The 26,522-nt window shown below is 44.0% G+C and overlaps 1 protein-coding gene across 1 annotated transcript in view; it reads right to left on the bottom strand.

Moving 5' to 3' along the window:
* Window positions 1-2,570: 2,570 nt before the first annotated feature.
* Window positions 2,571-26,522, bottom strand: part of EIF2B3 (eukaryotic translation initiation factor 2B subunit gamma) — a 101,069-nt gene continuing 77,117 nt past the window's right edge. Inside the window, exons 11-12 of the mRNA XM_062581902.1 lie at window positions 14,696-14,799; window positions 2,571-2,789 (exon numbers count right to left, since the gene is read on the bottom strand). Coding sequence (XP_062437886.1) covers window positions 2,737-2,789; window positions 14,696-14,799 — 157 coding nt within the window. The 3' untranslated portion in view covers window positions 2,571-2,736. The remainder of the gene's footprint in view (window positions 2,790-14,695; window positions 14,800-26,522) is intronic.

Raw genomic sequence — 26,522 nt, 5'->3', positions numbered from 1 at the left:
CGCTCTTTCCTATTCTGCATGCAGAGCAATGGCTGATGGTGCCACTGTCACAGTGTGCTAGGTTTACTGAAAGGGGTTAAAGCAAAGGACACACGGCAGTAGAGGCTAGGTGTGAGCACACACTCCAGCTTGGTTCTGTATCCACTCCAACCCGCTGCCCCGACAGAGAAAATACCTTTTAGCAGCTGCAGGCTGGACACAATCTAGTGAAACTCTCAGGAGCCAGAGGGGACCATCCACCCTGGGCATCATAGCTTGCAGGACAAGCCTGTCAAAAAAGTGCCAGCCCCTACATCTATAGAGCTGGGAAATTCATTTTTTTTCAGAGAAAGATTGCCTATAAAGCACTGACATGGTTCCTAATACCACTGTGATGGGCATGTGTTGTAATGTTCAGCTGCTAGGGTTTGGTAGCACAGCAAAGTGAGGAGACTTCCTTGCAATCAGAGAGATGAACATTACTTCAAGTCTTCCTCAAAGCTGGTGATCAGTACATATAGGTAACTTCTGCAGAAAGGCCTAGAGAACCTAGGACCAAACAGTCATATCCAAAACTACCTGGGAACAGAACCTTGTCTCCTAGATCACCTCCTAGATCAGACTGCATCACTTAGCACTCAATGCACAAAGATTCCTGACTCAACCCATCATCTGCTCACCTGATGATGACTGCTGCACAGAGACCAGGTTAGATGAGGAAGGGTTAACCTCCCGGTGCCTGCCTTGGGATTCCTGAAGGCCTTATTATCCCGAATTATTTTTCATAATTACTGCCACACACGTAGACTACATCAAGAGTGAATCTTCACTTTGATAATTTGTGCTGTGAAATCTCACTTAGTGATCTACTTTTATCTCGCACCAAACACCTGCAGGTCGTAAAAGGCAAAAAGGAAAAGAAAACGCCTAAAATCCCGGCCAGGTTTTCAAGTGTCAGAGAATACTAAATTAATGCTAAATTCTAACTGACGCAGTAAAGCGTCCCCCCACCCTCTTCCTAAATTAGCTAAACAAAAGGACTAAAGTGAGACGTTAACATATAATTAAGGCACAAGGAGGTAAAACTGCAGCTATTAAGTGAGGGGATGTTGACTTTTCAGAAGTTAAGATGTACCCTCAAAACTAAGAGAGAAGGAGGGCTTTGTGCTTACGCAAAAGGACCAGGAACCAAACTACCAGTGTCTCCCTCCTGTTGGCTTTGCCCACCAGCTTCTGGTAAAACGCTCAGCAAGCTCTTTAAGCTCCACTGTGCTGTCTCCTCACCCGTAAAATGGGTGCTACACTCACTTACCTCAAAGAGACGTGAGATTCCTCTCCGTTAACCTTTGTAAAGCCTCTGTGATCCTTGCACGAAAAAGGGCTCGTACCTTATCAACAGGTTTGCACACATACACTAGGTAAAACCTTTAACGCAAAGCCTGAGCTGAACGGCAATACTTCTCTTCCTTCTGCAGCTTACAGAAGGCCTTGAAGCCAAAATCTCATCCTTAACCATACTTTCCAGTCCAATCTGTTCCTTTAAAGTAGGAGTTTTGTTTATGAAACTCAGGGAATGTCTGGATTATAATCCCTCTCTTGTCAAATTAGCTAGGAAATTGTAATTTTCCTCAGGGGACACTGGTGCCCATGAAGCATGCATTTAAAATTTATCACTTTAGTTAATGAAATATTCCAGCCAGTTGCTGTAAGCACCTCTGGATGTCAAACTGCCAGGCTCAGATAAATGTCCTGTTGAATCCTACTAGTTTCTAATAAACAGCTTTTAGGTAGGAACTTGTGTCCAATTTATAAATGTTAAAGAACAGCTTGTGTTTCAATCCAATCCAGGTGCTTTACAATCCTGGCACAACCACTGACCACAAGGCTGTGCATTTCACATTAGCGCTCTCTACTCATCTCACATATGTATAGTCATCCACAGATGGTTTAGATGTGGGAAGGGACCTCCTGTCTGGGATTAGAAACAGTGGACCTACAAGCACAAGCACCACCAAAATAAGGCAGATAGTATCCACTGTTTATGTTCCACTTTCCTTCCACACTCCCTCATCCCTCCAGCCCCCTCACACGCTTGCTCTTGGGCAGGATTTCAAAGCAATGGCCCCAATTCAGCCCTAGTGGAAGCGGGAGCTGAACTCCTCAGCCGCATTACAGGCTAGCAGAGGTGCAAATTAAACACTTCTATGTTAGAGGCAGCACCACGAGAGAGAGGAGGAGGAGGAGGAGGAGGAGGCGGCAGCAGCGGCAGCTGCTGAAGCTGCAGGGCTGCGAAGATGCTGCCTGCGTTCCCGCTGTGTTTCGCAGCCTGCCTGCTGCGTTGATGAGATGCGTAAGCTGCAGCCCAAGCAGCTTCTCCCAGCGTCGGGGACGGCGGTGCGAGACTGCAGGGACTCGGTTTATATCACAGGGAGATCAGCTAAGTCGTTCTTCCGACTGGGCACAATCTGGGTGGTCCCCGCGCTTCGTCCTACTGGAAAAGTACAGTGCGTTCGCCCGGCGCGCAGGAACCGATATTACCCGGCACAAACCCGCGTGCATGTCAATGAGGGGGGAAGGGCTGACGGACACACTGCTCTGTAAATACTTCTTTATTAAGACATAAATATAAAGCTGAACAGGAAAGGAGCAATGACAGGGTAAACTGTCCCAGCACTGATCTGTGTGGATGATCCCATGATGCTGAACATCTGGTTCTGCTGCTGGCTTCCATAAAATCGTCTTTAAAACCTACTTGGGTTATATCTCCATCAGCTGTTCAGTGCCCACAATGACTTCATTAACATGTTTGGCTGAAAAGAGAGAGAGGGGGGGAAAAGAAGAGGAATTGAGTTTTGTAGCCATATTTCAGATCTTGCATTTTTCAAATCTGCATCTTTAAAACAAATGAGAAAAGCAGATTTTAGGGAACTCAAACACAGATTTGCTGCCTTTCTTGGGACTCCAGCATCTCTCAGACAGTGTCCCACACACATGGCAAAAACCTAAACAACTGACTAAACATCAGGAGGTTTGTCTAATGAGAGTTTTCACATGTACGTGTCACTACTAAACAACAAAGGGCCCAACGGAAGTCACAGCTGCTGCTGACAGGTGTACATCCACGTCTGGGCAAGGAGCCGTCAACATCCAACATGGCAATCTGACATAAAATTAGTTATCAGTAATCCAGCCTGGCCACAAAAAAAGAAAGACTGTCATGTGCCCCAAAAGCGCTCTGAGCCTTGGGAGCTGGGGGCTGCTCAGCATCAGGGATGCAGTCACTGAGGCTCTCAGCTATCCCAACTCAACTCTGGGAGGAAAAAAAAAAAAAAAGATTTCTTTTTTAAACCTGTCTTCTCCTTCCTGGATACAAAACATCTAGATGAACTCTCTCCAAAATCGGTGACATGAAGCAAGGCCCCTGAGCACAGTTATCACCTCTGCAGGGCTGAGGGGGTGCAGGGATTCGGAGAACAGCCCACCTCAGGCTCCTATGGAGCAGCTTTGTTGGAGGGGCTGTTTTTACAAGGTCACTCCTCTGCCTCTTCCCAGGAGCTCTGCACAGCCTCACTGGACATATTAATGTGCCTGTCCCTGCCCCAGCACTGTTAATACACTGTACTGAAAGAGCCTTCCATTTAAAATGCACAAGCAGCTTGTCAGGGAAGGACTGCAAATAAGGGATCTAAGGCCAAAATAATAAAAACACAAAACTCAAAGACCAGTGCCTAAAAAAGCAAGCATGTGGCCTCAGAAGGCGACACAATGCCTCTGTGCTCAAAGTGGGTGTCCTCAGGGTACTGTCAGGGTTAGGCAGGGAATCTAAATCACCCTCTGAGACTTGGACTCCTGTTCAGGTGGAGTTCAGGTGGTTTGAAGGATGCTTCTAGGTGCTCAGTACCTCATTTTTCCCTTCTGTACATCAGGAATAATAATCAGCTCTCGTATCCAGGGTGTCCAGGATAACCCATCAAGGCCTGTGAGGTGCTCAGATACACTAATGGAGGCTGTGTCGGCTCCAACACCTTACATAGCAATGGGGGTAGACAGCCAAGGAGGATGTAAATAACTAGTTGTGTTTTATTTACCCATCTAAAATGCCTCCCCTCAGGGGAGCAGATTTTGCAAGATGCCTGGAAAACAACAAACATGCTACCTTCAGCTACGTAAGGAAATTCCTGGCAGTCCCCAAACTGGCTGGGCCAACACGATGCTTCTCTTGGTTTAGAATTCAAGACATCATCTTTGCATCAGACAGACCATCACTCCAGAAAAAACTCTAGAAACTTCAAGGAGTATTTGCACTGTGGAAAGATAATTTCCAACTACAACTCCAACCTCACAATCGTAAGGATCCTTTTGACTCCTCAGCCTAGGGGATAGGGTTGGGTTAGCCACATGACTGCCTTTCAGAGACCCTCCCTGAGGACAAAGAATAAGGAGAACAAGGAATTGCTTCTCACTTTCAGCCTCAGATTGGGTAATTCAATCCTTCACCCAGAGTATTTACTGACAACTGATAATTAAATCTGGAGCCTTCTGCTGACGTCTCAGAACTTGGATTGCGATGCTGGAGCTTGAAGCCCAATCTCTAGCACTTTGAGCAGGACGAGCAGAGGTAGATGTGGTATTCAGGAAAATCAGGGACTGACTGTACGAGTGCCAGGTGCAAGTGTGATGTAGGTAGCACCACACAACCTCTCCAGCACAGCTCTGCCAATAGCCCCAAGTCCAGCCTTCAGCGTCTTTCTCCTCCCCTCCTGGACCGCACACAGCTTTGCCAAGGTACCTCAAATCCAACCTGCAGCACTTTTTGCTATAACATTCCTCACCCCCAACAACTTTCCCAATATATCTCAAACAGGCCCTGTAGCAACTCCTGTGACTCCATTCCTGAACCTCCTCCAAGCCGACGACCTATCATGTTGATTTCTGTGATGTGAATAAGACCCTGGCTAGCATCCAGTGAGAGTAATTACGTTATGCCTCTGCAGATTAAACTTGCCTTCATCTATGCTTATAAAGCACCATGTCAATTTACGGTTCTATATATAGGTTATCTGTAGCAACATTTTTAAAAAGAAACTTTTTGCTTCAGTTCATACAGCATCCTGCACTGTCCTAAACTTGTAGAGCAGGGATGGGTCTTGTCACATACTTTGCTGCAGAGGTGGTACCAAGTATTTGTATTTTGCACTGACATGCTTACAGGCCCTCTTAATATCTTGTATTTTACAACTGATGTCTCAAAATACTTTTCAAGAGTGGGTGAATAAGAGCATTCTTGGTTTACAGATAGGGAAACTGAGGCAGCAGCAAGGTTAGAGAGCTAAATAGCCTGCCAAAGTTGCACAGGAAATCAGAACGCGCATTCCCCGATCTTCTCTTTCCTCTGCCTGTTTCATTGCCTCCTTGATCCACGTGGCCCAGATATTCTGAAGCGGGCACAGACAGCCTGCCCAGCATGTCACTACTACCTCAAAGACTCGCATAAAATCACCAAACTCATTTCTCTTTGTACAGGCTAAAAGAAAACACATGGATGTGCCTGTCTTAGATCTGCGAGAAAGTTTTTAAACGGTAAAGGGAATGGTTTTGCTAGAAACAAAGCCCGATTCCGCACCCGGAAGGGATGTGATAAGCAGATAAGGATTCACCCTGCTTCCCTGTTTGCTCCCCAAAGCCCTCCTTGCAGAGGGAAGGGAATTCTGACTCCACTGCATGCATCAAAGAGAGCTGAGCTGCAGATAGCGTTTCATTATCAGCTGCTGGCTGCCAGTTGCCAGTGGCTCTGGCTGGTACCAGCAAGCTCAGTTCATGCAGAAACTCTGCCTGAAACTCGGGCAAATGGTTGGGGTGGGGGGGGGGGGGGGGGGAGGCAGGAGAGAAAAGTACCTCACATGCTTAGCTGTTCAGCTCCCTTCTCCTTCCCCAGTTCCCCATTAGGGCTTTCTTACCAGGCTGCCTTTTATCTGACACTGGCAGGGTTACAGATGCATTCAGCCCACAGAGAGAGAAGAGGGATTAGAGAAAGGACTTTCAGAAAGCCTTAGAGTTGGACTCTGCAACCTTAAATCATGTTCAACTAGATCTTCTCAGATTGGGAGCATCTGGTGCTAAGCAAATCCAGAGCCGATCAACACATTCAACCTTCTGATTAGCACTTTGCTACAACTTGCTGACGCAGCCCAGCCTGAAGTCAGCTTGGGTGCTTGAACCGAATGTCCACAGAGATTTTACTGAGTGTAAATCAAAAACCTGTCACGCATTATATATGTGTTCCTGCTTTGGAAGACATTTGTTTACACATACTGTACACTAGCCCCTTAAAAACATACGCACAACACAAGGAGAGCTAGCGAGCTGGGGAGCAGCACAGCTTTTGGTGCTTGGCTAAAAACAAATTGTAATGCAAATAAACAGAGGGGCGGAAATGACTCCACATCCCAGCACAAACCCCACCACCAGAACAGGGGGGCCGCAGACCGAGCGCTTCCCTCTGCAGCCCGGCACAGCCTTCCTGGCAGGTTCCTGTGAAACTGCTTACAGAAAGGGGATGCCGGAGCATTCCTTTAAAAGCCATGTGAAAGCATCTCCTTGTTGTTTGCTCAATTAGCCCCAGACAGATTGCTGCTGCTGCTGCTGGTGGCAATGCTGGGTTGTAAAGGAGGAGGGAAAGGAGGGAAGAAGGAAAAAAAAAAAAAAGGTTAGGGCCTAGGCCCAGGACCACCATGAAGTTCCAGCCCTCAGGGGCTCCAGAAAACGTTCAGTTTACTCACTCAATTACATACACTGTTTTATAAACCCTTTAAAATAAAATAGAAAACAGTCCCTGGCACAGAATTACTGCTCTATTATACAGCAGTGATGAAAGCCACTGCTGTGTATTTGCTCTCTTTAAAGCAAGAGATAGTTTAACTTAAAAAACTAGGAAGGGGGGAGGGGTGGCTGCAGAAACGCATGCACGAAAACACGCTGTGGGTGGCTCCTACCACATTCACCCAGGACAGAAAGGATCAGAGAGTGGGAGAGAAGAGCAACTTGTCTCTGCAGTGATGGTTGGCCCTGGAAAAGCAGCCAGGTTGTGGGGGGAGAGGAACTAAAGGGGCTTAAGGGGATGGGAAGCAGCTGAAGCCTGACTTTGAGAGGCTGGAGGGTGTTTTAAATTACATGTAGAGATAAAGAAGGGAAGCAGGTGATGGGGGCTGATTTGTTTGTGTTTACGGAGCAGCAGGGCTTTCCAGTCAAAGCCTGCTCTTTCCCTAGCCACACTTTACTTATGTGATAGCTAGAGATGGGGGGTGACCACAGAGTGACCCCAAAGGCCAGGAAGGTCTCACAGATTTCTCCCAAGCGCCTTGTTAACCCCACTGTGCAAAAGTCAGCCACACCTGTAGGTCTCAGGGAGCAACATTCCCCCGTGGGTCGTGTGTCCCGGCTGCTCCAAGAGGTGGGATGGGCAGCTTGCCTCCTGGAGCTCGAGGAATTGGGCTGGCGATTCCAGCCCAAAGGACAAGCTGTCAATACAGCTCTCACTCCTCTGGTACGCTGACTCTGAGCAAACACCAAAGCACAGTGCCAACATTCACCTGGTGCAGCGGAGGCTTTGCTGACCACTCAATCAGTATCAACCCCTTCACCCTCAAAACCTTCCGGGGGTACAGGCGTATCTTGGGAGTGTAAGGCGAAAGCAACAGTGAACTCAGCGCTCAAAGAGAGCTGATTTCAGTGCAGCTTGGATCAGAAGGACTGGAGGGAGTGAAGGAACTGGAAAGAGAGATGTATGGGAAAGTGATCACTAGGGATTTTAAGAGAAAGGTTAGTCAAGGGAAAGTGAGATCAAGGACTAGGAATGTGCATGAGATAGCAAGTTCCTCCGGGAGAGGGAGACACTCAGAGTCCTAGCAACATGGCAGAGCCCTAGCAACCTGTTTAAGAAGGGGAATGGATTATAGCGATTGATGTGCTCCCACAGTGATATCACCACCTCACAGCAAATGCCAGCATGGATCTCAGAAATGTCAGTCTGAAACACTCTGTCCACACTTCCTGCCAAGATGGCAGAGATGCCATGTTTGCCTGGAGACTGCTGCTTGCTTGCTGGGTTGGACAAAATAGAGGTCCCTTTCCTTTCTCAGGCTACCACTAGGGTATTCTTCCTTGCTCTTTCATATGGCTGAGCTCTAGCAGAGCACAAGTGGTTACTTTCCCTGTGTGGAGCATGTAAAAATATTTCCACAAAGTTAAGAGCTGCTGCCTTATGGGTAGATTTTTCACCATCAACATGCTGCAAGTGCAGCAGTTCATTTAACTCATTCATTCAGGAACCTGAACTTCCCTGGCCAAAGGACCGATGGTATGTGCAACCTAACAGTCCCTGGCCAGAACTCACAAACCATCTTTTTTTGCAATTCGGAGAACAGGCTTATTAGGAGCACAAAGAAACATGTCACTGATGGGGGGGAGGGGGAAAGACAGCTTTTAAAGATATGCCTATTTTAACTGCCAACTAGTGTCTTTGTCAGGGACAGGCAGCAGTTAAACTACTTTAGGGAACAAACAGAATGGTGAGGTTGGAAGGGGCCTCTGGAGAGCTAGTCCAGCCCTCAGCACAGCCCATACGAGGATTGCACCCACGACCTTAGCATTAGCAGCATCATGCCCTAACCAGCTGAGCTAAACCTGCCCCCAAATCCCATAGACCTCTCAGTTTCACTATGACTTTATACCATTCCTACATCTCCTCCAGCTCATCTTGCTCTCCAGTGCACAATATACATGTGTGCACTGTTTAGTCTGTGTCTGTTCTTTGGGAGCTTTCATAACTCCCATCTGCATTGCAGCATGCTTGTATCATACTAAGTGCTCTCAGTTCCCAAAGACTTCACCAGGAAGCACTCTGCACATCTTACAACAGCAGATGCTGGGCGCTACTTAAACGCAGAGAGAGCATCAGAAAGTCTGTTAGTTCTTTCCTGTCCCCATCCTGCTACATCTTGGCTAGTGTAAAGCATCCTCACAAGCAGTCAGCCATTCACATGTGGAGGTTTCCTAAATTGTACCTGCTTTCAGGGAATGCCATTAGAGAAAAACGTGCTGTTTGGCCCTCATCAATATAAAACAATCTTACACTGTTTCACTGTGAAGTCCTAGGACTCCAGGCTTGGAATAGGACTTGAAAAATGATCGGACACAGGAGCCATTCCTTAGTGGATATGTGCCTTTTTCTGTTCTTGTGAAAAACCACAGTTTTGGCTATGTGATAAGCCACTGGAAAAAAAAAAATCTCAGTTTGCACATGCTCTCAGGAGGGCAGCTAAAAGCTCCAGAGACTCCGTTTGCACTGAGCACTCTTGACCATGGAAGTGCAGAAGGAAGACAGGACTCTCACGACACTTGTATCCCTGGGCTATGGACCAGTGCATCACTAGGCACAGAACTGCTTCTCTCCTGCGGCCAGAATGATCCTGCCCAGCACTCAGGCAGTTCAGAGAGGGATGCTGTCAAACCCAGACCAGCCAGGAGGCGAGTGCCAGATGGGAAATGCAGCTTGGGACTGCTAGGCAAGGGGACTGGAAATAGCAGCTATGATCAGAGACTGGAGGTGGAGTCAGGTTGGTGTCTGGGAATAACCAAACAATCTCCATGAGACAAAGACTGGAGGAGAAGCCAAAGAGAAGGCTGGGAATGGGATGAGACTGGTCCTAGAGCAAAGAGCCAGAACAGAGATCAGGAGTCAGGATCAGACAGGAAACAGCTGACATAGCTGGGAGCAAAGGGCTCACGGGTGGCAGCAGCAGTAAAGCCTACAGTTACTAGAGCCTTCTCCCCTGCAGCACCAGGAGTGGATCTCTGGGCTCCTGAGGCCCATGGACGCCTGTGAAGCCTGCTGGTAAAGAGCTTCTCTTGTCCTGCTCTAGATGCAGCTCCTCTTAAGGAAGAAAAAACACTTCTGTTAGTTGCCATTAGCTAGAGCAGCAGCAGCAGTTGTACAATGGGGTTTAAAATTCTGACCTTGCTAATGATTCATGCAATGGCCAATATGACCCTATACAATAAAACTGTTTTTTTCAGACTGAGCCTCTCCCCTCACCTCCACTTCAAAAAAAAAAAAAAAAAAAAAAAAAAAAAAAAAAAAAAAGGATTACAAAGAGAACGTTAAGGCTAAAATATCAAGTCTGTAATAGGCTGGAATTGCCACAGGTCACACACACAGCTTTAGTGGAGCTTCCCTGTGTACACTTGGTAGGAGTATGATCACGGCTGTCACAGGCCTGCCCTATTGCATGCACAGGATGGGCCTGTTCTGGAAGAAGCAGATGCAAGAAGGTATCCACAGCGGGAGGACAGCTTGCTGGTCAACGCTGAATGCTGCCCTTGAGGAGCTGGCTCTACCACTGCTTGTGCCGTACACATCTTACTAGCAAGCTATTTCCATACGGACCTCAGTGGTGCTTAATAACTAGGCACTTTGTACATGCTTCAGCCATGACCACAGCACACTGCAGGCACAGTGAATTAAGTGGGGCATCCTGGCTTTGAATCCATAAGGTACTATATAATGCCAAGTCCTAGACTTCTTAAATTGGCCAGTCAAAATGAATGGGCACTTAAGATCTGAATCTCCCTGTCCCTCAGGTCTCTGTAAAACAGGAGGAAAACCCAGCCACGTTAACATTAGAGAGAAGAAAAGGAGGTTGTTAACTGCTGTGAAGCATTAAGATGACGAATGCTGCAGAAAGCTGTAAGAAAGGAAAGATCTCGTCTCTTGCATAGTGCGCTTAAAGCTTCAGCCACAAACTGAAAAATGATAGGAAAATGAGGAATATGGAACAACTCTGCATTTAGCAAATGGGCACTGACTGTGGCAGGGGCACCAAGGAAAGTATAAATATATGGTTGCACAAAAACTGTACAGGATCAAGCACAGTAAAGTCTTACTCTACACCTCGGTCATAGAGCTAATGCTACTGCTAAGTGTGTACCAGGATGCCAAGCAAAGATTACACCAACACACTGAATGCTGGTATTTTTTTCCCTTTCTGCACATACATTTGTGCAGTAACAACATTGCTGTAATCAGTTTTTGGGTGTGCAATGATTCAAGCAGCCCCCAGACTTCATTTGCCCTTTAATATCCAACACACACAGTATCTCTGTCCCAAAAACAAAGAGGAAGGTTGGGGATAAAGTGGGAAGTTCTGTGTGAATTTTACTGGTTTTATTCTACGTGCATGTTTTCACAGTATCTCTTTCTCGGTTTTCCTTTGAGGAAAGGTTATGCCAATTTACTGCATACATTTCTTCCTGACTAACATATACCAGATGTATAACTTACTCCCTGCTGGATGTGGCGTAGAGACTCCTTTGGGAACTGTACTCACTGACTCTAGGGCGCATCTGACTCCTTGACTGGTCCATCAGCAACACTCCCTCTCTCAATGAGTGCATGCTGTTTCTGAGCTCCTCTTTAAAAACAGGTTCATCAAAAAGGCTGGAGCATAATCCTAATAACTGTCTTAGAAACAATGATTGAATGCTTTGTGCAATTAAATTCTTTCAGAACTGCTGCCTGTCATTTCCTATCCCTTTAACAATTACCTCCTTTTCCTTAGGTACCAACATGTTTTTCAAACTGCTGCCTGGGTGAGGTAGCTTTCGTAAAGCCTGTCTGTTTATTCTCTACTAGCAAATTCCTTAAATTAAAGTATCAAAGAGGAAGGAAAGTGGATGCTTCCTAGGCATGGTAATAAAAGCAGGAGGGAGAAAATGGTAGGGCTCTCTGGAAGCATTGCTTGCACATTCAGAAGTTTAAAAAACTCTATACCTTGACGGTAACAGAGGCTCTTGAAAAGTACCATCTCTGGCCAGCAGTGATGGGGCCTCTGATGGGGCTGAAGTCAACACAAGACTGGAAGTCACTACTGACAGTTACCTGGCCTTCCTGTGTCTCTAACTTTCTTTTCAGTTTGGAAGTAGTACGCTACATTTGATCTACCCCAAAAGCTAGTGTTGAGTGTTCCTCTAGTTAGGTGTCCAGAGCTTTGCCAAGCCCATTATTAAGTGATGAGGTCTCCCACCACGTCCCCAGGCAAATTATCCCACAGCCCACCAGACCACATCGTTAGGAAAATGTTCCAGATATCCAACCTAAATTGTGTTTAAATCAATCCCATTACTCCCAGCTGTACCATTTGGACCACCCTAACTATGCCCCTGCCTCTTCTGCAGAAGGAAAAAGATGAGAGCTGGTTTGAGTTACATTTGCCTATCATTTGTGGTAGCTGCTCTTCTGCCATGCTCCTTGCGTGGAAATGCAGCTCTTTTTCTGAAAGGAGGTCAGTGCACCGCTGGCTCAAAGAGCTCTTGTACCTTGAACCTGGGCAGTGTAGCCAGGACTTGAACGGCAGAGTAGGGAGCAAACAGCCAGTTCTGCAGTAAAGTCAACTGTGGGATTTGCTTGTGGCTGTGCAGGATGATGCAGAGATCTCTGTACCTTTGACGAATCCTGGCTGATGCTTTGGAATAAGGGACTGCTGTGTTTTTTTAATGTTTCTGGGAAGGTGTATGCAGCTTTGCTGAGCAGACTTCTAGCATGTAGCTCCCAGACCAGGATCAACAGCCAGCCACTACCGTTTACATCTGCTGAAGTGCGATCAGCTTGCAACAAAGGGTGGCTCCAACCCAAGAGAACTATTTTTTTCTAACCTGGCTATGGAGGCTGGAGTTTGAGGAAGGAAAAGTTACCAAACAGAACAACACAGCCAAAGTCTTGATGAAAGGGGGAAGATGGAAACAGACTTAAAGGGCCACACCAAAAGCTTGGCAAAAGATACAGGAGGTCTTGGGTAGGGGAAGGGAAGTCATGAGCATGTTTTCACAGTGAGAAAGAGAAGGCCCAGTTTACTGTGGGACCAGCCAACGTCAGAAGAGACATGTTGGGCTGGAAAGACTCCATAGTTCAGGAAATAAGTCATGAACTGCACAGAGAGATCCCTTACCACCAAGGAGAACCAGACCCCAGCCCAAAAAAATTCCAGAATGGTTGGGAAACTGAGGCAGGGAAATGAAATGAGTCTTTATTATTTTTTCTCACTCAGAATAATTGAGTATTCATAATCTGCCTGAATATGTCTTTGCTAACGTCAGTCATACTTTCCTAAAAAGTTCAGCTAGAGAGCCCATAGACTCACTGAGCACTGGGTTTAAGCTTTGCAGAGGTGAGCATCAGCCTGTACAAGAGCAGGCAAATGAACCATGGGTTTCAGTTCTGTTTCTCTCCCTCTGAACATATCTAGAGACCCTGAAAAGGGTTCTAACAAGAACGACAGCGATAATCAAGGAGACAGAATGGCTTCCATACCAAAATCAACCAAAGCAGCATCAGATGCCTAGAAGAGACAACTGAAGTAGATATGAGCAAGGTCAAAAGGTGGTATTTCTGTTTGATATGATCTACTAAAGAAATCAAGCATAGTTTTATTTTGTAAAATATTAGTTAGATCTACACCCTGTCTCCTCATAGTTCACACTGCAGATTAACAACCAAATGTGTCGCTAAGGCCACTGATTCAGATTGATGTGAGGAGCAAAGCCATGAGTAAGTAGAAATTGAGATACACATGACCAAGACCACAGTGCACTGGAGAACACACAAGAGATATTTCCTAGAGTATCTGAGACTCGCAACTGCAGTATCAATGCTTTGTTTTTATCAATCACCTCTTTTAGTTTCAAATTAAAATAAAACTTGTCATATAGATAGCTAACAGTAAGTCATGCTATACCTCATAAGTACAAACCTTGCTCTATGCTAGGACAGTTACAATCGGGAGTCTACCCATATGCTATAAAGACAAAGCAAACAAACACATCCCAGTTTGACTAAATAACTTCATATGGAGCCTGCAAACTCACTTTTGTCCTCAGCCCACATCCTAGAGCAGGGATCTGCCAAACCCCAACCATAAATATTCATTAAAAAGCCCTCTGCTTGGGATGCAGTCATTGAAACAGCCATTTCCTGCCCATTATCTGTTAGGGCAGGAAATCAACAGTTCCACTCAGGCGGTTACTGAGCCACTGCTCCTCAGTTTGATTGGATGGCCTGGCTTTGCCCAAATGAGGGCCATGCAGTGGTAACCTCTCTGAAGCCCCCAAACAGCATCTTGTTCAAGTAAAGCAGATCTTAATGTAGCTGCCCTTGTACTTAGTACTGAGCATAGCAACCCCTAGTATGATATTCCACCTTGAGCTTCTGCTTGGAGCAAGGTGGATGGGAGCATCCTGGCACCCTTGGCTAGCAGCATCTACAAAGAGAAGGAAGTCTGTGCAACCAGTAATTTGTATGCATCACCCCTGACACTGAAAAGGGTTATTAGTTAAAATAATAGCTCCTTCTGCTGAGGACAACTTCAAGGCTGATCTAAGTGTGGTCTCTGGGAAAAGACTGTCTCAGCACCCAGTCTTGTTCGTTCTAATAAAACAGTATTTTTCTGCCATCTTCAGAGGAGGAAGCCCCTGAACTATTCTTACGCCAAGAAGCTGTACTTTCCATGAAAAAGCAAATCCTAGTAGTATTGAATACCATGTTGCAGAATTGCTACTGTTTACTGGTCCTGTTGAAGAAACAGGAGTAAAATCATGAGTAAGAAGTAACCCCCACCCCAAAGAAAAAAAAAAAAGAAAGCATCGCAAATACAGCTTCTCCGCTTACCTTTGGTTTCCAGCCGCTGATCACTACCAATTAAACAGTCCTTGATTTCTGCACCCTTCTCTATCATGGCATTATGACAAATAACACTGCCTTGAAGACAGCACCTACAACACAAAGTGAAGCAAGAAAATGATTTAAAAATTATGATTTAAAATTACAGGCACAAAACACAGGTATCTGTCAGAATATCTAATAAGCCTACAACATGATCCTGTAAATATATTCAGGTATGCTCTTTTCTCAGAATCTCCACTTTTCTTGTCCTGATCCTCATACTCTGTTCCTGGAAAAACTTAACGTCATTTGTCAGAACGAGTTTGCAAACAAACAAACAAACAAAAAAAAAAAAAAAAAAAACAGAAAAAAAGTTCCTAGTTTTACCTCCTATTAGAATTGTTTTCCTGAACACTTCTTTAAGAGAATAAATATTGCTAGAGGACTCTGTAGATGGGACACTGGCCTGGGACTTGGGATCTGGATCAAGTCTCATTTTTTCCACAGACTTCCTGGGGAACTGCACAGGTCACATCTATGCCTCAGTCGTCCAGTAAAAAGAGAAGGAGCTCATTCCTTCCCTGAGAATTTTGCTGAGAAGTTTCATACAGATCAATATCACAACTGGAAGACCTTGTCCATGTTACATTCAAGCACCCAAATTTTAATACTGCTCTGCAACATTAAAACAATAAAACCCACATCGATGGAAGCTGGAACTCCTCTAACTCTTAGGAGATTTTCAAATCCATGTAGCCTTAAGACACCACAAGGTCTGAAATGCTGCACAGGGCACAGCAAAGCAGGACTGAGCTTTAAAAAGGTAACTCACTTTCTTGCAAAACGTTTCTGAATTTGCAGTAACAAGCTTTCAGATCTGCTGATCTGATCTGATCTTCAAGATAGGAAAGAAGTTCAGAAGTCCAAGTACTGGCTCCACAACTCCCCAGCTGAGGGACACTGAAGGAGCTACTACATTGGTCCGTGCCTGTCCAAGCAGTAAAATGGAAATTGTGAAATCTTAGCAACCATCCACGATGTGCACTCAAATGCTGCTCAGTCAACACCATGAGTAGTGTTAAATTTTATTAAATGCAGTTTCTTTCAAAGTTATGGAGAAAAAACATAGCTATTCTGCAGCTATTCAGCATCCAGCTAAAAGCTGCTTAAAAATACTACTTTACCAAGTCTAACACACATCAAATACAGCAGATTGTGGGAAAGGTATAAGCAAGATATATAACCCCAATATATATAACCCAGATAATCTGCCCCTCATATTAGTCCCACTCCAACTCAGAGCACTTAATAACTCCTCCACATTTCTGCTAATGTTAATTATAAAATTCCTGAATATTCTTGCTATCCTCAGTTAAACAGCTGATCTTTTCAAAGTTTTTGGCTTCACTGATTTTCTGTGTGGTAACTCCTGCAGTTTAATGAACCACTGCGACACCACCAGCTGTTCCCTACCTTGGTCACAAGTTTACCGCTGCTTAACACTTTCCCTGCACTAGTGAAACACCACTGCACCACACCACCAAGCTGGCTCACGGACAGCAGAGCTATTGTGGAGCTGCCAGGGCAGAGGGGTTTGGTGGCAGGGCAGAACCATCAGTCTAATTTCACATCCTGGGCAGAGCTAGCCAGCCACGTCCCTTAAGAGAAAAAAGAAATATCAATCCTCTCTCCGGATTACCAATCCTAAAATGAATTGCCACTATTTTCCTGCTTCTACAAAGCATTATACAAAGAATTATACAAATTCTTGCATTAACCATATAAAATTCTGCTGCTTATGTTAGTCACAGCAGAACCCATCTGCCTCATGAAAGCAGTATGAACTCTGCAGGAGTAAGGGCAGTAAAAGCAGACCTCAGCCACACTGGTCAGCAGCTACGGCTCGCCTTGAACAGACTGTCCCCTCTGAACAATCATTCTTTCAACTCACTTCAACTCTCTCTCTTCTGACCTATAAGGAAGCAACATGAGCAATTATGCTACAAGTCACCAGCTCAGGTTGCCCTGGCAGGGTTTCTACTAACATGTTAATAAGATAAAAAGTGGCGAAGATACACAGCAGACCCCCGCCTGCCTTTGCTCTCACACTGTCACAACCCACTTCCTTTCCAGGGCAGCGGCGCGGGCCATCCTCTTGTGCAACAGTGTTTGCACAGAGAGAACATTCAACACTTGGAACCAGGCTAGGAAATGAATCAGTGGAGGGAGAACTGCCCGCCGCTGCCGCGACTCTGGCTTGGCTTTCAAGAGGACTAGCGAAGGTGATGGGAGATTCCTCGTTTCCCACTGAAATGGCTCCCATCCAAAATGCGCACTCCAAAACACCCTCCTCCTCCATCACTTCGCACCATTCAGAAGAGAGCTTTCCCCTGCTTTGGGAGGGCCCAGTTTTTAGGTTCCCACCAGCTAACATATCTTTGAGTACGAGAGCAGCCTTGGGAACGCTATACCTCTCGGTATTATCCTCCTGGGCTGCAACACAAACGGAAAAGGGATTTAAGCTGTCGTTCTGGAGTTCAGACTGGAGGACACTGGATGTGGGTTCAGAGCCTACTTTAGGATAGTTTTTCAACTCCCAGGGAAAGAACGGCACTATAAAAAAGAAACTGCTGATGACATTAACATCAAAGATAAGGAGGTTTCCTGCCCAACTGTTTGTTGGGAAGGACAGGCCAGGGAACCAGGATGAACTTGTCTGTGCCAGGTGCTTGCAAACCTATCTTTGTCCAAGGCTAGTAAAAACTAAAAACAAAGTACTCTGCCACCCCAGGAGTTTCTTAAAACTTACAAAACCAACGAAACGCAGAAGTTTTAAAAACATACTCAACACTAGGATTACTCCAATCACACAAAACAGCAGTGAATCCGGCTTTTATTGCTCAAGTGGAACAAAACTTCAAGAGATAAAAACACAGTTTGTGGGTGTTCCCTTCACCCGCTGACAGATGTAATACAGCCATTTTGAAACCATTTGTAAATGCCTTTTTCTAAACTACGCCATAAAGCCTGCCAAGAGAAGTATTTGGTGTGTTTATTTAATTTTTACTATTTTTTTAAAATTGAAGAGTAAAGAATAAACTTTTATTCTCTTGCAGGGTAAATATCACATCTCACGACAATCTGCTGTATTCTCCTTGGATAAATAGCCACCGTGTTTCCTGGCTTGCTTAACAAATAGGTGCTATTAGTCCTCAAAGGTGATCTGACAGCATTCAGCTTCATTGACATCGCTGTGTGTGCGCATATGCACATATTTGATGTACTGCTTTATAATGCAAACCATATTTATTTTTCTTCCTAAAATGTAGTATATTTTTAAACTTTTCAGCACTGTGAAAACGGATATCTTCTGACCTTAAAATCCAAAGAGCATGTTCAAACCCACAAGAGGAACTAATCTGGCGCACTTGATTTATGGCTGAAATTTCAATTTGAATTTAAGTGTAATCACAAACTGAAAGTCTGGCAGCTCAATGTTTTTTAGAAAATAAATAAAAATATTCAGTGTGCGTCTGCATTCTAGAGAGAGCATTTTACAAGCCCAGTCCCGTAGTGGTAACAGATGTAGACTTCAGCTAGCTAAGACATTAATTTGTTATGCAGGTACAATGTGTGAATGAAAGCATACGAGAGAGCAAGAGTGTGTGTGCGTGCGCGTGTGTGTATATTATGCGCCTGTATCCGAGAGACAGAGAGGCTGACTTTGAGATTTTTTTTTCCCCCTAAAAAAAAAAAAAAAAGAAAGAAAGGCAAGAGAACAAGAGCAAAAGGAGTAGTGGCCAAGGAGGCATGGGGGGATTACAAGGATTTAGGTCTTTAAACTGCGGACCACCTAACAAGATCACTCCGAAATGCCACTAATTTCAGCTAAGGCCACAGACCCCCCTTCCTCTGCCCTCCCTTCTCTCCCCCACTGTAAACAACTAATCCCAGCAGAAAACAACAGAGAGCAAAATGTACACACATTCTGCAACATTCCAGGTCCTTCTTTATCTTTTATTTATTTTTCTAAAAGGTCAGCGTATGTATGGAGCAAGGAGGGGGAGGGGAAGAAAGCCAAAAAACCTCAAGTCCATCTCTTGTGTGGGCTCGAAGGAAGCTGGGAGAAAGCAAAGTCCAAGAGCACACAATATGAAGCTTTTATAGCACAGCAATTCCTGGCCTCAGCTTACTTCCCCCTCCCTCTATTTGTGGCAAAGTCACATAGCTTTAAACCAAAGGACAGGGTGGTCGATTACATCTGAAAGAAATGTAAAGAATTGAGAAAGAATTCCATCTCCTGTCGAAATTATAAATAAAGAAGTATTAGTCCCAGAGACAGGCTGATTTATGCAGCCCTGGAACTGCTGACTTTCAGGCTCGGTATCAGCCTATAAATCAAACTCTTAAATCAAGTGTGTCAATTGCTGCAGCACTGAGATATTTAAGGAAAGAAAGGCACCTACCACTGAAAGCAGGAAGATTGCCAGGGGACTGAGGTGCTGTACCTTTCTTAATTTTCTGAAGTGTAAATCTGAGATCAAACATCCTTTCGGGGAATGGGAAATGAAAATCGGGAGTGCTCAGCACACCGGGAGCAGGCTGCAGGATTCCAGGACACAACCCCCTAATTACAGGCTACCCACTGATTATTTAGGACTCTGTGATTAAAGTGATGAACGCTCCTGGGAGAAAAGGGCTTAAGTAACTGAGGTCAAGACCTCAACTGCAGTTCTCGCCCTGGTTGTGCAAGCTTAGGAAGGTATGAATGTCTCAGGTCTGCCTTACAGCAAATCTCCTGAAATGCCAATGGAAGCTATCTAGCTCTGCTAGTTTAATCCAATTGTGCCAAAAAACCCCAACACAATCTCTGTTGGGCAGCAAAGCAAATGAGGTGTCTAAAATGTAATGCTTAAAAATATAGGCTCGAGGGAAAGAAAGAGCCTGAAGCGTAAAGCTTAGGATAGCCTGTGGGTAATGTTCTGTCATGCCAAGAAGTCAGGTCTTTTGCTCCTCTGGATGAGCTACAAAACAGAGACTGATTGAAGAGTTAAAGTTAACGGTGGCGTATCTCGGCAGCTACTTTGCTGACTGAGGTGTAGCAGCTGTGGATCCCCTGGGAATTCCGCCTTGACCAAGAAGATAACAGCCACAACAGGCACCTTAACGGTGAGAGGTGGCAAAAAGGCAGGTAGACAGCTCTAAAACCTACCAGCAACCCCTACAAGAAAACCCTTCAGCCAGAGAGTCAGTGGCCGGGACATGCAATCACAGGGATGAGGCACAAAGACCATGGGAAAATAGGGAAGAGGCAAAAACACTATTAGGAAACTTGAGAACCTGAAATGTTGCCTCCATCAGCATTTATTTTTACACACTCAGGCAAGGAACTCAGGGTACTGTGAATCTCATATTATACACTCAAGTAAATACCAAAGACTACAATAGATGCCAACGTACACGCTATAATTTATAGATACGTTTCAAAGCAAGCATGCTTATGTGAATTTGGGCTTTGATCTCCAGTTTTTCCCCTTGGGGGTAACAAAAACATTCTACCAACCCCCAAAATTCTTAACCCATCTCTGAGGGTGTTTTCACTAAGGAACTTGTTTAATTTCTCTTTTCTAGCCAAGCTCATCACTGTGGTATGGCTCCTTCACACTTCCCCACACCCTAAACATTTTGCATTACATATTGCATATACTTGCCAGCACTCGTATTTTCCAGTGAAAGTTCAACTGACCTTAAAGAACTGCCTCTAACCTACCTTAACTTGTTCTATTAAGTGAAACTCAGGCTGCAAGGGGAGGTGGCCTGGAAGATTGTGCCTCACCTCTAAAACTTCTCTTGGAGCAAACAAATTGGTAGCCTTTTATGCAGCTGAAAGCCCAGTTTTGCACACTTCAGCAAAAATACACTGAAACATGTTTTACAGCAGGAAACCTCACACATGGGAAAACTGACCTTTCTCTGGATTCACTTTTTACAGAAAGGGAGGGCCGTGTCCTACATGAATTTAAACACACTCAGCTGATGCCCAGGAAAAGCTACCAATTTATATTTTAAGGTAACAAAGCGTGTAGATTCTCAGCTCTGAGTTTGCTTTTTATGCTCAGTAGTTGGCATAGCCAGACCGAGAAAGGGATAGTTAACACATAGCGTAGAAAGATACTTTCTCTGGGGGTTTTCAAGGGCAATTTTGGGTTGGGAACTGCATCTCTCCATCGGACATTATTTGTTAAGCTGGGTTTACAAGTTAAAGAGGACTTCCTAAGTGTCACCCTTACAAATTAAGCCTGGGTTCTTAAAGTTAAGATGAACTTGCTCAGTCCCACTCTTCCCCTAGGAGGAAATGACAGGAACATTTCTGGCACAACATAAGAATTCTTCCTTTTCCATACCCAGGTTGGGGAAGCTTTTCGAGAAAACCAAAGGCACTTACACACAGACTCCCAACCAAAATCAATAGCAATCAGGTGCCTTAGAAAAACTCCATACCCCTTCTTCCATTAGATCCATGTGGCTAGCAGGAGGCAGAGCAGCTTATTTATAGCTCTGAAATCAGACACAACTCTGGCCACATAAAGAAGCAAATCAGCAGAGTGAGGGGCTGTTTTAAAATGCCACTTTTCAGAGCTGATGCATGCTTTAAGTTCAACATCTGATGTTCAAGATGTTTGGAAAATTGGGAAGAGCTCCCTGCACTATCAGAGAAGCATCTGTATCTGAGATTAGAAAGTAGGTGGTTTATTTAACGCAGACTGATGTACAGGGAAACTAGCTGGAAGAAAATGCTCTTGAGGAGCTGCTGCTAATTATGGTTCAGACATTCACGATATAACAGGTTCTACATCAGAAATATTCTAAATACATTAGATATAGCACAATTCAACTTCAGTTGAAACAGTCTGAAAACCAGCCCTCTAAGGAGCTCAACTGCTTTCTGCTCACTGGTTTCCTAGTTTGTGCTCTCTCTCTTCTCCAATTTATCTTTCTGAAAGCAAACTCTGTGGGCCAGAGATTGTCTCTATACAGTATCTTACACAGTATGTGCATTGAATTAAATAGTAGAATGAAAATAATGGTTACCGACCAAAAGATTTTACAACATAAAACCCAGAGGTGTGACAGAATGGACAGACCATATTTAGTACATAACCAAGAGAAATAACAGCCCTTCTTATAGGCAAGCACCATACCTAAGTTTATCCATATATTCATACTTACGCATATACTTGATACATTTATCCACATACACACTTTATGCATATCTTTAAATTGAGCAGATGTGTGTGCTTTTCTGAATCAAGTTTGATTTTTTTCCTTTGTTCTCTGCAATACCTATTTTAAACTTTGTTTTCTTTCTAGAGCTAACCAGGACTGGAGTGAGAAAAACTGTCCACAAGACAACAGCCCTCTTAAAAACTGGTTCAAAATATAAAATGTTTGGGAATCCCAGCATAAACAGAACCTTATTTCCATCTTCGCATGCTATAGTGCTGGAAACAACTTCATTTTCTCATTTCTTCTCATGAGGGAATGTGCTGTAAAATACATTTTACAATTTCAACAAATATTGCTTTGGCAATAGGATCACTCCTTTGTACTGCTATTATCCAAGGGGAGAAAGAGCACGTACATGCTGAACCCCTATAAATGCTCAATTCCACCCTGGTTTTAATTAGAACTTTCTTCAAACCACTCACTGTTCCTACATCAGGTGCTGATTTGGCACTATTGAGGAAACAACCAATAAACTTCACAATCAATCTGCAGTTAGTAGTCAATCCAGCTCAGCTTGCTTGTTGTTTTTTTTTTTTTTTCCTTTATACATTTTCTCATAGAAAGCAGCAATAAATTGGAGACATGTGGTAAACTAGAGTAGCATTTAACTGGTCACACATGGTCTCTCTTCAATCCATTCACTGAGTAACATTACAGTAACTGTGCCATCTATTTCAACAGAGGTAGCTGGAACGTGTTTAACAAAATCCAACATATAACTTACCTTCTTGATTTGACTGAGCAAGGTAAATGCTAGTTTTGGCCAATATAACATTAACAGTACCAGTTCTTCCTCCACGGATCTGGCTAACTTAGTCCTTCATACAAATTTTTAACCTAGCCTGTTCTTTCTGCCTAGGTATTTAGAACTCCCAGAGGCTTTCTACGTTTCCCAATGGGATTAGTCTAACTTCCTCTCTGTCCTCAGTGTTCAAATCACCTCCCTGCAGTTTTTATAACCCGCAGCTCTCAGCGGCATCTCCCTTGCATTCCAAGTTTCCTCATGCTGCAATGCTTTGCTGTTTGCTGCCATCACGTGCAGCGTGATCTGAAGCATATCTGCTTGTCTTTTTACTCCCTTCCCCTTCAAAAAGGTAATCCTGGCACAGTGTCTGTCATACGGGGAGTTTCACCAGTTCTCTTTGGGTAGCATGTGTTTATGTAGTTCCAGCTACATGCTTATAGCTTTACAAACACAACAAGGAGACAAGGTTATTGTTCAATAGTTCATGCCCCTGCACACACACACAATACCGTGAGCCGCATCTGCAATCCCAGTCCTGCAGTTCCTGAAGCACAACTGCTCGTTGCATCAGACTCTCTGCCAATTGTCTGCTGCAAGCTCCTCTCTGGAAGGAAGCTGCTGCTTCTCCCATTGCTACTCACATTTTGTCATACAGCTTGAGGAGCTTCATAGCACCTTGCTATGAGGAATCTTTTGACACATCCTGTCCAAGTACATCCACACAATTGACACTAGGATATACACAACTTACAGTCAAATAGGGAACCTTGCAATTAGAGAACGGTAAAAGGCCAGGAATGGAAATACCAAAGAACCACAGTGCCTGCCCTTCTGAGCTCACAGTTCTAGATCCCACAGTTTGCACCTATTCTGACAAGCCCCTGCACCACATGTAGCATCTCTGTCTGCAGACTGTAAAATGCAGAACCACAACGAGTTAGAAACAGCAATGGAGAGCAAAATGAACACTAGAACAGCTTCCCCAAGTGGTCGATAGCCTTTGAATTGTTTATGACTTTGAAATGAAAATGATCTGCCATCTTTTAAAACCAACAGCTGCTGAGTTCAGCTCAGCAGGTACAGCATAAATTTCTCTGGCCTGTGCCAGGCAGATGACCAGATAAGGTATTATAATGATCTTTTCTGTCTTTGAAAAATAATCATCCCCTACCCAGTGAGCAGTTTGTTCTGATAAAAGCACTGGTGAGACAAGCTTCGCTTCCTGGTTACTCTGTGAAGATCTAGTACTTTCTAGCCACGCAGGTGAAACTTTGGATGTAACCTTCAGTCATTTGTTTTGCTGTCCCCCCCTCTGAAATAACCACAGCAGTCTATTAATGACTTCCATAAAAACGGTTATGACTGCATATTGCTTCACTACATTTCCTTGAATAAAGACTGAAGCAAAATACTTCATTTCAAAGACAAAATCTGCCACAGAGTTCCTGTGGTACTGACCCCAAGTACATCAATGTGGCCATTTCAAAGCACGGCTTACTGTGGACCTTTCAACTTATCTGAGCTTCTAACATCTTGTCTCCCCAGCTAACCTGTAAGTAGTCCAATAACCCTTTCCCCCCCATTGTAGTCCCATCTTTTCAATCTTTCCCAGGAAAACTTCCAGCTTCCACAACAAAGGAACAAGGATCTACTGTGCATACGACAAATGGCAAAGCTCCTTTCAGTAAGTATATACCCTAAGATCATTTTACTAATAAACAAGAGATTTTTAAATCTTTATCTGCTAGGATGGAACACAGGATTCAACATGATTTTCCTGTTAATATTACTTGCAATGCTCTGAGCACTTCAGCACAAAGTCCTATATAACCAGAACAGTTAGACAATTCCTGCTGCCAAGAGCTAACAGAATAAGTAATACTACAAGGCTGCTAAAAACAAAGCCAAGTTTTAAAAAACAAAATAAAACCCCATACAGAAACCTGAAGCTAAATTTCGTGGTCTTATTTCACAGGTCTCATTTCGTGGAGGCTAAGTATGCCCAGCTACTTCAACTTGAGTTCCAGGTAGGGTTTACACACGTAGGGTTTACAAATGCCATCTTCCAAGACCAAAGGAAATAAAGTTAGCACGCTCAGGTCAATGTAATTCATTGCAAGATTGTCTTCAAGCTCTAACAACTCTGATTTCTGTTATATGAAGAGCTCAGAGTGGAGTTAACCTAATAGGGGCACATGTCTCATTTGCAAACGTTCTCCCCACACAATCAGCTTCAGTCAGTCCAGCAACAGATTGCTCCTTTCTAACTGAACTATAACGAGAGAAATTCTATACCAAAGACATACGAATGCAGGGATGCCGTAGTGCAGCACATCCTCTAACGCAAACGGAACAAACAGAAGGGTCAGCCCCAAAACGCTATACAGACTGAAGATGCACACAGCTACTGCAGGCATATTCATATACAAAAAGTTTTCAAGCAACCTATATTTTCAGCTCAATTAATAGATTTTCTCCAAATATGTAACTCAGTGCAGTCATTTGTCTCTGAGCTCTGGGGACTCGTCCAGAGGGAAACAAGAACTTTTTCCCTGCTGCAGCCTGTCACCTGGGCAGGCAGCATCTCTCAGCACTTGCACTGTTCTAAAAATTACATCCCTCCCAGCTTGGTCAAGTATGTCCATCACTCAGCGCATATGTAATCTTCGCTATTTTATTGTCTCATTGATGGAAGAATTAGCTGCACAGTGGGAAACACATTAAGAAATGCCCACTACCAACTATTTTGGCTGTGTTACTAACTTCTTTAATCCCCTGTAATCTCTTCTAAGGGGGATTCACATTTACTCAAATCACTTCACTGAAGACATATATAATGTAATGGAAGCATTGCATACAAGGTCTGGGAAAACAAAAAACCCTGCTACAGGTCCTCCAGCCTATTAAACATATCAACCATTGCTGAGAATGGATCATAATTTCCAAACAGCATGCAATGACACTGTTCAAGTGAACCCCAGTTTCTTAATCTCTTTAGACTGGAAGGAGTTGTTTTAAAGGGTATCGCCTAGGTCAAAATCTCAGTTGCTCCAATAATGAACTAATCTCAGCCTACCAATAGGAACCTAGTTTTTGCGCTAAGCACCTCATGGTATCCCAACTGTTCAGAAAGAATCTGTTTATCCTTTCCAAAAGCTGATACCAAACATTATGAAGATTTTCAAAACAACTTTCTGGTTTGTGGATCCTGAATTTGTGGATCCTGAAACCCCAAGAACTATAGCAAGTCCGATAGGATCCTGGATTCACAACATTACAGGAAAACTATTAAAGAGATAAAACTTTTTCATCTGTTTTCTTCTGCGTTAATATAGTGAATTGAAGCTGCTGACCACTTTTACAGTTGAAATAGGGACAAAAAAGAAAGTGAGATTCAACCTAGAGAAGCTAGACATGATGTAAGTGCTAAAGGAATTACCAAGGCAGCACCACATGTAATAACACCTCTTGCTAAATAAACTTGAAATGCTGAGCAATTTTTGCATTGGTTTGTTCTCAGCTTCCCAATTTTCAAAAATGGCTTATCTGATCTTTTTTTCCTCCTTGAGTTGTCTAAAGAGCTTTGTCTTTTCCATAATATGTGCTCTACTGCAGTCTTCTCAGCCTACAAATTCAAGTTGGTATTATTGCAATGAACTCTACTGGGACTAGCCTTCAGTTATCACTCACATGTGACTATGGCATAATATAGTAGTAGCCCATTAGTTTTATGAGGCAGCTCCCATCAGCAATATAATGTATATTCTTTAAATGATGCTGTTTTTAATCCATCTCTCAATG

The sequence above is a fragment of the Rhea pennata genome, chromosome 8, assembly GCF_028389875.1.
Source record: "Rhea pennata isolate bPtePen1 chromosome 8, bPtePen1.pri, whole genome shotgun sequence".
In the NCBI taxonomy this organism is placed as follows: domain Eukaryota; kingdom Metazoa; phylum Chordata; class Aves; order Rheiformes; family Rheidae; genus Rhea; species Rhea pennata.
The sequence above is the reverse complement of the archived record's forward strand: the minus strand, read 5'-3'. Positions and strand labels throughout refer to the sequence as shown.